This window comes from Drosophila suzukii, chromosome 2R (assembly GCF_043229965.1).
Source record: "Drosophila suzukii chromosome 2R, CBGP_Dsuzu_IsoJpt1.0, whole genome shotgun sequence".
Taxonomy (NCBI): Eukaryota; Metazoa; Arthropoda; class Insecta; order Diptera; family Drosophilidae; genus Drosophila; species Drosophila suzukii.
The window spans coordinates 13882852-13895476 of record NC_092081.1 but is presented as its reverse complement, the minus strand read 5'-3'; the positions used below and the strand labels follow the sequence as shown (position 1 = coordinate 13895476).

Genomic DNA, 12625 nt, shown 5'->3' with positions numbered 1-12625 from the left:
CTAGCATTTCCAAGTGCTTTGAGGTGAACACTATTCCGGGAAAAGGGGCGGTTCGGCTCTAACAAATCTAAGTTAAAAAATGAAAAGTCCTTAGTTTTTTAATAAACTAGTTGCGCCAACCTTTAGGGAAACGAAGACAAACTAGATATGTTATTTTTTAAATTTGAACTACCGCTTCAATTGCCATTTAAAGTTGTCCCAAAAATCAATCGATAGTTTGGTAAATTAATCGATAAATTGTCGGACGCACTGCCCATCAGGTCGTAGGTTTCCAGCTCTTATTTAACAAGTATTTGACGATTTCTTAATGAAAATGATCCGGAATCGCTTTGGCAGCTTGTCGCGCGTCTCTGTCCAGTTGCAGCGCCATGTCCAGCAGATGTCCACGAATGCAGCAGTGGCTCCGGCGGAGGGAACCACCATCAATGAGTTCAGGACGGCTGTTAGCAATCCCGGCGAGCACTCGGCTGTGCAGGTGGCCAAGTTCTACACCATTCCCGCGGAGCAGAAGAAGCAGATCTTCGGTGGCGGTGGCCTGCCCAAGCAGTACGAGCAGCAGATCAAGACCTTTACGGAAGCTTGTCTGATGGTCCGGAATCCTGCCCTGGAACTGCTGCAGTACATCAAAGACACCGACTTAACCAAGCCAGTGGTGCGGTATGTGCTGTATGGAGAGAATGGAACCGGCAAGACCCTGACCATGGCCCATGTGCTGCACTACGGTGCCCTCAACGACTACGTGCTGGTCCACGTGCCCTGGGCGCCCAACTGGATGAAACGGCCAAAGGAAGCGTCCAATGCCGCCGGCCAGGAGGGCATGATTGACCTGCCTTTCGATGCGGCCGCCTGGCTGGTGCACTTTAAGACCCAGAACAGCCAGCTTCTCCAGCGGCTGCAGCTGAAAACCAGCAAGGAGTACGTTTGGAGCAAGCGCGAAAGCACGCCAGCGGGCTCCACGCTCATTGAGCTGGTTGAGCACGGGATAGCACGTATCAAGTACGCCTCGGAGACCACGGCGGCGCTGATTGCGGAACTCAAACAGCTCTCCACCGCTGGTCAGTGCAAGGTGATGGTGGCCATCGATGGCTTCAATGCCTTTTTCCATCCAGTTACCCGCATTTTCTCCGACAACAAGCAGCGGGTGACCCCGGATCAAGTCACACTCACCCAGCCCTTCCTCGACATCACCAACTATGACTGGCCGAACGGAGTGTGCATCCTGTCCGTGGACAAGATCGCCATGACCGAGGGCCACATGGACTCGTATATGCCGCGCTATCTGCTAGGCCAGGAGGGCTTCGAGCATCTGGATCCCTTCGTGCCCATCCACGTGGATAACTACACGGACAAGGAGTTCCACAGCTACATCAGCTACTATCTCGACCGCCACTGGATCAACAAGACGCCGCAGGGATTCGAGGAGCAGCTCAAGTTCATGAGCAACAAGAATCCCTACGCGCTGATGCAGCTGGTGAGGGCTTTGTAGAGTGGCAATTGTCCTGTATTTGTTAGCCAATAAAGTTAAATGATTTGTTAAACACGGAACACGGAGATTTGGTGCCTACCCTCCTCTCGATTTTGAATAATTGGAGTGGAGAATTCAAATTGGAAATTTATTTAACGATAATCAGCAATACATAATAATGCACTGTAAAATATATAGATTCGTACTTTCACATGTGTATATGTGTATGGGGTTTACATGCAGTTTTCAGTGTTCCGAAATCAATACAAATCGGGTTGGGTTTAATTTTCGTGTGGTTTTTAGCTTCAGAAGCATCGTCAACAAAGTCTAGCTCAATGTCCATGCGGATCTGCAGGCTGCACTCTCTATATATGTACGATATATACTATATCTTAGGTTTCGTTCCGGTGTGTGTGGGTGAATGAACAAAATAATAACTAGGCTGCAATTAACATTTGTCGTCATATTCGTATGTATATTTGCATAATTTCTATTACAATTTTAGTTGCTTTTAACAACAATAACAATTATGTATGTATGTATGTGTTCGCATATTTTTCTCTGATCGGATGTGGTTTGCATTATCGTAGGCGTAATCGCTCTTCAGCGCCGATCTATGTTGTAGATTCTCGTTTGCGTTCTAATGTTCATTTGGTTTAAACTTTTAAGGTTTTACATGAATATGCTGATGCTTTGAATATACGTAGGCGCGAGTGATCGTGTGGTGTTGCATATGCACTATGTGTAATAAATCATACCGCTTCTATATACTTGTTATATATTATTCATGATCGTTTGCAGTTGGTTTTTCTGTCCTGGCGACGTAACAAATAAAAATAAAAAGCCTCCTCTTCTAAACGTAAACATAATACAAAATGCATTAAACAAAAATAGGATAAACTTAATCGCAGAGTGGGAGAAGCAATAGGATTAAGCGACTGCGGGGAGGATACGTATGAGAGTTAACATAAAGGAGATATATATATTCATTGATATAAATTAAAAATTGATGAAATCTTCGCATGCGTCAGTGATAAAATAAGAATGTAAATTATATATGACAAAACAAAACAAGGACATCTGGCTCGACCGGGATCATCCTTGAATACATCCATTCGTTTCGGCCCGATCCAATATCGAGGCGTTCTTCTCCTCCTCCTCCTTTCTTCTTCGATCTTTCATTTCCAAATGCTCGCAGGGCCCAACACACGGATTCCAAAGTCTCAGATCCTTCAAACCCAATCCTCGAGGAGTGCTTGCGTGCGTGTGGGGTGGTGGGTGTTTCTCTGGTCGGTTAGTTGGTTTTGGTTGGGTGATTGAGGTGTTCGTCTGTTCCTCGGAGCATTCGTCTACTTAGGCTAGTTTTCTTAAACATACATTTACTCATTCGTTTCGTTTTGGTTTCCACCCTGCCGAAATCCTGGTGAAATCAATGCATGACAAGTTTCCAATGTTCTCATAGTTACTACATCTACCTTTGGAGCTGTGTGTGGGTGTTGGTGTTTGGATGGGCATGACAGATGGGTGTGAATACTTCCGGATGAAGCATCAATGACGGTGAGGGATAGTTGAACAAACAGCGAACGGCAGCGGGCGGTGCATCCTCCCATCTGTATTATTTCTTGACAAACTGATAGGGGGCAGCGGGACGGTAGCGCATATTGGGTGGCACAGCGCCGCCGATGCCACCGCCAGTGGTGGCCACGATGCTATTGGCCATGATCCCGCCGCCGCCGGCATTGCCCAGCCCGGCATTCCGACCATTGAAGCTGGCCGCACTGACGACCATTCCGGGTGGTGAGGCTCGCACAATCGCCTGCGGTGGCAGGGCGGTGTGCATGGCATTGCCCCGCTGGGCGGCTGCAAAAGCGAAAATAGTTTCTAGGGAAGATGGACCAAGAGCATCCGGACTCACCTGGCACATAGGGTTTTGGCTGGTGGTACGCATTGTTGTGTGAGCGAAAGTAGACAGTCTCCTCGTTGTGGCGATAGTGTGATTGTTGCTGAAACTTTTGTCTGTCGGGGAGATGGGGATTTAGTTTGACGGATAGAGGACATCTGACCTCGACCCACCTGTAGTTGCCGCCGGAGCGCTGGTTGCCGTTGCCATTGTTGCTGCCGGATCCAGCTGCTCCGCCATTTCCGTTTCCCCCTCCACCACCACCACCGCCGCCGCCGCCACCTCCTCCACCACCTCCACTGGCCGCTGCATTCGACTGCTGCTGCAGCTGGCGAAGCGTGAGCTTCTTGGCCGCCTCCGGATCCTCCATGAGCTCGCGGTACTGCTCCTGGCGGATGTCATCGTGTTTGTCCGGCGTAAGATATCGCCGAATCTCGGCCAGGGCGTAGGCCACACGGGCGTACGCCTCGGCGGGCGGAGCTATGGTGGACACCTCGACGTGCAGCGGAAGATTCAGGTGGGCGTATTTGGCGTCCGCGGAGTTGCGCAGCTCCTCCTCGCGGGCTCGATCCTTCATTGAGAAGCGGCCAAGTATGACGATCTTGCACTGCGTTTCCTCCTGCAGGCGGCGCAGCGAATTGCCCTTGGGGCCCAGAAGCTTGCCCACATAGTTGAACTTCTTGTCCTTGATGGGCACGTGCACCTTCTGGGAGAGCTTGATGGTGCGCTGCTGGTAGACGTCGGCGTACTGGTCTCTCGTCGGGATGCGTCCGTTCAGCTGCACACGCTCCAAAGCTGCAAAAACCGAGGGAAATCAGTGTAATTACCATGAAGCGACCCGGACAAATCAATTACCTTCGTCGATCAGCTTCAGCGCCAGGGGGAAGTGGTTCTCCATGCGCGACCTCTCCGTCATGAGCTCCTGCATGTACTTCTGGACCGCCGGCGCCGGCTGGGCCATCTCGCTGTCCGCATTGGCGTTGTGTTCGTTCTCGTGCTCCCCGTTGCTCGTCCCCCCGCTGCTGCCGGTGGCCACCACTCCGGCTCCGGCCACTGCAGCAGATCCTGATCCCTGCCCGGCTCCTGCCGCCGTGGAAGCCACCGAGGAGGCCACCGCGGATGACCCTGGCACACGCAGTCCGTTCTCCGCCATTTGTCCTGCCTTCGGGATCGCTATCGCTCTGTCGTCCTGCTGAGTCGCCAAGTCTCGGGTTTTCCGTGCGCGGATTGCTGGCGATCGCTTTCGCTGTCGATTCGGTTTGATTGCCAAGTTTGCACACTTCAGCCTTCCCAGTGGCCCTAATTTTTCTCTCTTTTTCCAAGTGTGTATTTTATTCGGACATTTACTATGTTAGCGGCGCGGTCCGGCAACTCCGGTCTTATGGGCTGACTCTCGTGCTTCTGCAGCGTGCTGTCAGCTGCCAATCGGCGGTGCTGTTAAGCGCGAATCAATGTTATCGGCCCTGAGCGGCAACGACTATAAGTCGATAGGTCTGCCCAAGGATGCGAGTACGGCGGGAGCACAGCTTTTTTCAAGCCACTATTTGAGGGTGACACAGCCATTTCCTCAGATGGAAATAGTATTGAAGTACATTGGAAATCTTTTTAAAATTTGACCAACGAGAATTCTTTTTCATCCCCGATTTTGATAAAGTTTCTATTAAATCACTCCCTCGATTTCGTTCTAAGTCTCCATTTCCAAGTTTTTTAAAGTCTTCATACAACAAAATTTAGTTTTCCTGAAAAATACTGGCAAAGGTCAATGCCTTTTATTTTTTATTATTTTTTCTTAAATATTTTAAAATCAAAAACTGTTTTAGACATAACTGAAAGATTGACTTTTAGTTTTCCAAAATAGAGTTTTCGAAAACAACGTAAAAGAAAAAAACTGAAATGAAGGTCATTGTAACGATTTGGTAATGGGACTTTTCATACTAAATAAATGGTGAGTAAGCACTTGTTATGCCTTTTTTTGGAAGTGAATAACTTTATCAAAAACATTTAAACTTACATATGCTGTGTCAGAACTTTCGTACATCTCTTGAAATGCAGACGTATTTAGCTTGGATTTGTTTCTTCACTTTGCTTCCAAGCCAACTGGGTGCTTCCCAGTTTTTAGAGGAACCGTGTGGAACACCTAAAGTGGTATATAAAATTGTGAACGGCGATAATGCTAGACTTCAAGATGCTGCATGGATGGCTGAAATCGACAACGGCACAGCTCTTCTTTGTGGTGGCACCCTGATTCATAGACGTAAGTATTTTTACACAAGAAAATGTTTCGGGATGCCATAAAAATCTCTTAGCGCTCGATTCGGATAGAATATTACGTGTGTATGCACATTGTACATACATAAACAAAACAATTTCTCTAGAACTCATAGCTAAGTAATTTCTGTGGCACGCCCGTTTGGTTTGTAAGTAAAAGGTTATACTTTTTCAGGATTTGTTTTAACTGCTGCACATTGCATACATGGCCAAAAAAAACTGTGAGTATTACACAGTCAATAATCAAATCCAACTTTTTCCCCGAAATCGCTTGGCGAATATATAATATTTTTCAGCTTTGGATTATTTGTGAAATAATTTTTAAAATATCCATTTTTCCCCGATCCATTAACGTGTTCAAATTATCAGAACCAAACTATAATTTCACATATGATAGATGTCTAATTGTCTTGATTTAACTGCAGATATGAAAGATTGGATGAAGTCTAAATGCAATTTTTATTAATTAAAGACAGGTGAGGTTGGGAGCATACAACAGAAGTAACCCTACCGTCGTCATTAAAGTCATTAAAGGAATAACTCACAGATTATACAAAAAATCTTCAAGTTTTCAAAATGATATAGGATTGCTTAAACTTTCGAGCAGCGTCTTCTTCAACCGTATGTCAACGATTTGATCGCTGAACAGAATAAAATATATTAATTGTTTCTCTCCACAGCCGATATTCACCCAATCTGCATTATTTTGAATAAGAATTTGAAAATTGAAGTAGATAAGACTCAGAAGTTTAGAGCCTATGGTTGGGGACTAAAAGAAAACCGCGTGGAGAGCGATTTACTTCAAACTATCATCGTCAACCGTGCAGATCCTTACAATTGCTATAAGGGACTTGGAGTGACTCCCACTTCAAATCAGATATGTGGTTGGGTTTCTTACGGAGACACCTGTCAAGGCGATTCTGGTGGTCCATTGGTCAATAATGTCACTATTAAGGGAATCGGCGTTCGGGCAACCCAGCTAGGAATCGTAAGCTACGGCGACCTTGGGTGCAATGGTCTTAGTGTATATACCGATGTGACAAGCTATGTGGATTGGATTGCGGCTACTATAAAAAAATACAATGCGGATGAGTCACAAGCCCAAATACCTCTACGGCCTGCCAAGGATCTCGAAAAGTGGCTTTACAGAGACTGCGGTGGTGATACCATTGCTTCAAATTTACTGGGAAACATTTATGGACCTAATTTCATGGCCCAGGGCGTGCTGATCACAGACCGTACGTTAATATTCTGAAAATATTTCATTAAAATAACCAATATTTACATTTCAAATTTTTCTAAGCCAAAAGCGATTAGAAGTTAACTTAGAGATGCCCAGATTTTTATACCATTGCTAGCCAGTTATACATTTAAAAATAGACTAATTTAGGAACATTTCTTTTAATTTTTTTTTATCAGAATTTGTCATAACAAATGCCAAGGGCCTACCAGCAAGTCCACATTCCCTGTAAGTATTCTCAAAATATACCATGCTATTTTTCAAACAATTTTTTTTTAATTCACAGAGAAGTGAGTGTGATCGGAATGCAAAAAACATATGAATCATACAGAGTTGTTAAAATCTTCAAGCAAGCACAGGAAAACAATGATATTGCTTTGCTCAAACTAAATCGACAGGTGACGGGAACAGGTAATATGGTTTATATATAAGATATAAGGACACTATCGCTAAATTTCTCTTTTTCAGATGGAATGAAACCAATCTGTATGCTTGCGAACTTAAAGGACCAACAGGAAGCCGAATCTAGCAACTCCTTTACAGTGTTTGACTATATTAACACCTATTCAGGTGTTTTTGATTTTACCGTTTTTCCTATAAGCCCCTATGATTGCTCATACAGTATCCAACGAATAATCGAACCAAATCAACTTTGTGTGAGAACTCCTCGGGGTATTAGTCAGAATTACGGAAAACCTGGCGACATATTGGGAAAAAAGATATTTTATATGGGAAAGGAATGGTTCGTTTTGTATGGAATTGTCAGCTATAGCTATAATGGTGTGCACATTTATACGAATGTTATGGCTGAAACTGGGTGGATAGCGAATACGTTGAAGTTAAATCAGTTTTAGTTATCTATCAGGGGGGCTACAGCAATCATTTCAGCGCCAACTCTTGTTAAATTTATATTGATGCACATAAGAAACTTTCGCTAAATGTGTTATGTTATACAAGCTATTTATTAACATTAAATATGTAAATAACTTTATACGTAAAATAAGTATCATAACTTTCAGAGTTTATTATGAAGTTTTCTTTGGATTTAATTGTGATGTATTCGGAAAGTCACAAGATACTTACTAAAAGATCCCAGATACTAATTTTGTACAACAATTTCAAGCCATAAAAGTTTGTAAACATAAATAAAGCATAACTTTTTTTTTTAACTATATGTGTATTTCATAAGTACATACATTGGAAATTTTCAAATTTAATTTTAAGTATGCACATAAGAAACACGCATTCATTCAGCGCTCTGGGATTTCTGTGTTACTCATAATGTATATATAATAATACAGAAATCGCTTAGCGGGCGGTGTTCAATCGAACATCAAAATAAATTCCATTCGAATTCAAATCCAACCATTATCCCTACCTAACCCGCATACTTTTTAGCTACAATCGCTTCTAGCTATTTTTTAAAAGGGCTATGCATATGTAATCGATAGCTAGCCTCAGTGCTATCGAATCGGTTTTATCGAGTGCTATCGAATTGGTGCTACCACATACATATTTTTTCAGCCAACTAATTCTGCAAGAGTAGAATTTTTTCCTAACAGTGGGACTGTTAGAATTTGCACATCCTCCAAGCCAGATTTAACTAAAGCCGGAATGCCGCGCGACTACGACAGGGACTACAACGAAGACGCCGCCGACTACAAGAGAAAGCGACGCGACGAGGAGCCAGCGGCGACCGGTGCTCCGGAGACTCCGGAGGCGGATGGCGGCGGACACACACACACCACCAGCCACGCCGCCCTCCGGGACACGCCCCAGCTGAACGAGAAGACCAACGCGTACCTGCAGGAGTGCCTGCTGGAGAAGAAGACGCTCGAGAAGAAGCACATCATCACCAAGCGGCTGCTTGACGACGGTGAGTTTGACCCTGAGACACGTAAGACCTGCTTAAACGATTCTAATTGATTTTTCACGGCCCCGCAGAGGTGGAGAAGATCTTGGTCAGCGGTCGCATACCCAAACCGGAGATCTATGCCAACGTGTACAGCGAAAAGCCGATCCGAGTGGCCCAGAAGGTGCTGTTCCCCATCAAGGAGTACCCCAAGTTCAACTTCGTCGGCAAAATCCTGGGCCCCAAGGGCAACACACTGCGCCAGCTGCAGGAGGAAACCATGTGCAAGATGGTTGTGATGGGGCGAAACTCTATGCGCGACCATGGCAAAGAAGAAGAGCTTCGCAGCTCTGGCAATCCCAAGTATGCGCATCTCAGCCGAGATTTGCATGTGGAGATATCCACGGTGGCCCCTCCCGCGGAGGCCTATCACAGGATCAGCTATGCGCTGGGCGAGATTCGCAAGTTTATGATACCCGATGCCAACGACGACATTCGGCTGGAGCAACTGCGCGAGATGGACGGCAAGGAGCGCATGTACAAGAAGTCTCACCACTATTCCAAGTCATACGGCGATCACGGCGCCTACAGTTCTCGGTAAGACCGTCCGTTTACGTTGCCTGTTAATTGGTTATTGACGATTTCGTCTCGTCACAGCACTCCACCTCCTGCTTCCTCCAAGCCCAAAGTTTATTCGATTCTGGAGAAGGCACGATATGTGATGGACGATCCCAACTATGGCATCGTCAAGACGCACAGGTTGGATAAGTTTAATCTAGTTATTAAGCCTCTTAGAGGTCGTGACAGAAGAGGCCAATCCAAACGCTATTAGTGTTCATATTCGTAGTCAGGATCATCAGATGTATTCAAATAGGTTCTCATCTCGGTCATTTTACATGAAACCATCCGTCAAATCGTTATAACTTTATTCAGCAAAAACCTTTTAATTCTTAGTCAGTTTATTAAATACCTTAGCTCTCATTTGTTTAATTAGTCGAAATGAGAGCAGGTGTAAAATACATTATGCCATTGGTCACGACCATATAATGGGTTATAGTTTAATTGGAATACCATACATGTTGCTGTGGTCCTCTGCCTGCAATTTATTTGCAGTACTAGAAGAAGCTACAGTCGACAGTTTTAAAAATCCATTATATTTTCAGTAGATCCCGGGACCATGAGCTGTACGACCACCACGGAGAATACGATCGCTACGCCACACCGCCGCCCCAGACATCGAAGCACTCGACCCACCACGCCCAGTACGACAGCAGCTCCTACGAGCGCGACTACCGGCGTGAGTATCACCCCCACTCATCCTCCTCTTCCTACGCGGCGGCCTATCCAGGTAAGCTATCTAGTTTTCTAGACGTATTAATCTCTTCCCTCAGCAGGCATGTAAAAAGAAACAAAATGAAAAAAGAAAAAAGAAAAAGAATACGACAAATAGCAATGTAAACGTTTAAACTCAAATCGCGCAAATCAAGAATAAAACTCGAACGCAAAACAAAGAAAAAATATCCAACTAAGCGACGATAATTGAAAACGCAAAAAAAAAGAAAAACAGAAACCACCACAAAACCGCGTACCAAAATTATGATAAACGGCAACCCATCCCATTTTAACAAGATTTTAAATGCACTATGCCTGATCAGAGGCGAAATCAACTAAACCGTACAGCGACAATAAAATCATCTTCATTAATTGGACGACTACTAACATATTCACAAGAGGCAAGAACCAAAAAATTAAAACAAAATCGACTAAAAATCCAATTACTTAAACTTACACCTTGAGAACAAAATCGCAAAACTTCATGCTAGAAAACGCAATAAATATTCGTACAACATGTTTTAAATATAAAATCCAAACTGAAAGGTTTGTGAAACAATTTTTTTGAATCGTGAAAAAAAATGCATTTTACTTAATAGAAGAACTTATCGTAGGGTGTAGTGCATTCAAAACCGGTTAAACAATGTATTTTTCTTTTTTTACAATGTATATATGTTAAGCAAATGAAAAACAAAAAACCAAAACAGCACCACAGAGACAGAAACAATTTAAAATCTAAACAACAAATAAAATTCTTTCCAAAATAGCAAAACCAAGCAACGGTCGTTCATCATCGTCATATCGACCAACAACCTCGGGCTCGGGATCACATTCATCTGCACACTACGAAACTGGATCCCGATCTCGTGAAAGCGTGCGTTATCGCTCGGCTCCATATCCGAAAATACGTTAACCCATCGATTTACCAAAATCCCATGAAACCAACCCCAACAACAACAACTACAACAACCACAACTAAACAAAGTTAAGCATAAAGAATAAAATATATTCCAAACAAATTATCAAAAATGTTTAAAGTCAACAATCCAACTATGCACACCTATTAAATATACTATCTAAACGAAAGTAAAAAAAAAACGTAACTTTTTATTGCAATTGTTATCCCAATATTCGAATTGTGTTGAAACAACAAAAAAAAAAAGAAATCATCACTGCAACAAGTTTTAACCACGAAATGATTGTAAAAATAAAACAAAAACTACAATCCAATTAATGCTAGTTAAAGCGAATACAAAAAAGAGAACAAAACACAAACAAAAATCCCCAAACAATTAATTAATCAATGCGTAATGTTAGACTAAGCTTTGGAAATTATGTTTCATAAGATTATGGAGATAAAACCAACAATAAAAGCAAATAAGAAACCAGAGATATATGCCCAACGACAAGTAAGTATCGCCTGCGGAAACTCTGATTAACTACAAACAACTATCAGCAGCAAATAAAATATTAACCAAGTTCCGGCTTCGTTAAAAATTCCCACGAGCAATGAGTATTGTGAAACGTCAAACGTTGTCGTTTATAATTATGATTTCCTTTTATTTTGTTTGTTTTCCTGCGAACCGACAATTGTTTTATATCTTAAATATTATTTTTAACATTAATCCGTATTAGGCCGATTAGAACTGAATGTGTTTGCCGCGAAAAATATCCCAAAATAAAGAAAAGAATAATCAAGGAATCTTGTTTCATTTGGGGATTCAAAAGTTCATGGCACCATCTAGGAACATCAGGCTGTCCACAGCCGATATGGCCATTTCCACGTCCCTCTTTTGGATGGTTTTCTTCTTGGACTGCGCAGTATAGGTGTATGATTCCCGGGACAAGGAGGCGATGAATAATTCGACAGCTTTGGCCACCGTAAAGACAGCCTCATTGTTGGCCATGTGCAGATCCGGATCCAGTTTCATAATGTTTCGTATTCTGGCCATGGGAAGTTGTGTCATTCTGGCATCGTGATCTGCAGAGGGTTTGGTGCCATTCGTCACTGCAAAAATATCAACTATTTAGGTAAGATCCTAGTAACTGGCGGCCATAGCTTACGCGGTTTGTCTGCGACTGGTTCTGTGGCAGATTCCGCTGGAGGATTCTCCGGCGTTTCCTCTATGACTTCCGGGGATTCCTTGGCCTCCCCTGCTTCCTCTGCCTCCGTCTCCATGGCCTGCTGGAGCTCCAGATCCTGTTCTTCCGAGAATTCATTCTCAAATAAGTCTTCGCTGGCCATTGTTTATCACAAAAATTAAAAACAAATTGTATTTTAGAGATGAGCATCCAGCAGCCGCCAAAAATATCGATATCACTCACTATCGAATATTGAAAGGCAGCCGCTCTGTTATTCTGGCTAGTTTTAGCTAGTTTTCAAGTATGTAGCGGTTTCCTTAAATTATTTAGCTGCTTCTGTATGTTTTAATAAAACGTTTGACATAATGTTTATTTCTTAAATAAAAAAAAAAATCCGCTTTTATAGGAATTTTTATGTAACTTATAATACAATTTATAACTATAATTATTTAATTAAATTGTGTTACTTAAAATGTATAACAACAG

General features: G+C 43.2%; 5 protein-coding genes across 10 annotated transcripts; 3 read left to right on the top strand and 2 right to left on the bottom strand.

The window, feature by feature from the left end:
* The first annotated feature begins 238 nt into the window (after window positions 1-238).
* mRpS29 (mitochondrial ribosomal protein S29) lies at window positions 239-1676 on the top strand. The gene has a single exon (XM_017074198.4). It carries the CDS (start codon window positions 308-310, stop codon window positions 1484-1486), a length of 1179 nt encoding a protein of 392 aa, XP_016929687.2. The 5' UTR covers window positions 239-307; the 3' UTR covers window positions 1487-1676.
* Window positions 1677-1913: 237 nt separating this feature from the next.
* On the bottom strand, window positions 1914-4730 carry qkr58E-2 (quaking related 58E-2). Of its 2 annotated transcripts, XR_001767467.4 has the most exons (5): window positions 4221-4730; window positions 3539-4160; window positions 3381-3481; window positions 2941-3325; window positions 1914-2885 (listed from the first exon to the last, which is right to left on the bottom strand). XR_001767467.4 is itself a non-coding variant. In XM_017074197.4 (4 exons), exons 1-4 carry the CDS (start codon window positions 4516-4518, stop codon window positions 3081-3083), a joined length of 1266 nt encoding a protein of 421 aa, XP_016929686.2. In that variant the 5' UTR covers window positions 4519-4730; the 3' UTR covers window positions 1914-3080. The 2 variants fall into 2 exon arrangements, 1 of the variants encoding a protein (XP_016929686.2); XM_017074197.4 differs by having other exon boundaries at window positions 1914-3325.
* Window positions 4731-4895: 165 nt separating this feature from the next.
* On the top strand, window positions 4896-7898 carry LOC108009666 (uncharacterized). Of its 2 annotated transcripts, none has more exons than XM_070995212.1 (9): window positions 4896-5123; window positions 5211-5310; window positions 5391-5619; window positions 5809-5854; window positions 6106-6254; window positions 6314-6871; window positions 7053-7101; window positions 7160-7284; window positions 7342-7898. In XM_070995212.1, the coding sequence occupies exons 2-9, from the start codon at window positions 5308-5310 to the stop codon at window positions 7725-7727; spliced, it is 1545 nt and encodes a 514-aa protein (XP_070851313.1). In that variant the 5' UTR covers window positions 4896-5123; window positions 5211-5307; the 3' UTR covers window positions 7728-7898. The 2 variants fall into 2 exon arrangements, with proteins under 2 accessions (XP_070851313.1, XP_016929685.3); XM_017074196.4 differs by having other exon boundaries at window positions 5186-5310.
* A 456-nt stretch (window positions 7899-8354) lies between these two features.
* Window positions 8355-11223, top strand: qkr58E-1 (quaking related 58E-1). 4 transcript variants are annotated; one of them, XM_017074917.4, is made up of 5 exons: window positions 8357-8749; window positions 8818-9322; window positions 9383-9484; window positions 9892-10073; window positions 10825-11223. In XM_017074917.4, the coding sequence occupies exons 1-5, from the start codon at window positions 8488-8490 to the stop codon at window positions 10968-10970; spliced, it is 1197 nt and encodes a 398-aa protein (XP_016930406.1). In that variant the 5' UTR covers window positions 8357-8487; the 3' UTR covers window positions 10971-11223. The 4 variants fall into 4 exon arrangements, with proteins under 4 accessions (XP_016930407.1, XP_065719373.1, XP_016930406.1 ...); XM_017074916.4 differs by having other exon boundaries at window positions 9889-10073; XM_017074918.4 differs by lacking the exon at window positions 9383-9484 and having other exon boundaries at window positions 8355-8749.
* Window positions 11224-11590: 367 nt separating this feature from the next.
* Window positions 11591-12357, bottom strand: PolE4 (DNA polymerase epsilon subunit 4). Its single transcript, XM_017074919.4, has 2 exons — window positions 12122-12357; window positions 11591-12065 (listed from the first exon to the last, which is right to left on the bottom strand). Exons 1-2 carry the CDS (start codon window positions 12300-12302, stop codon window positions 11779-11781), a joined length of 468 nt encoding a protein of 155 aa, XP_016930408.3. The 5' UTR covers window positions 12303-12357; the 3' UTR covers window positions 11591-11778.
* Window positions 12358-12625: the final 268 nt, after the last annotated feature.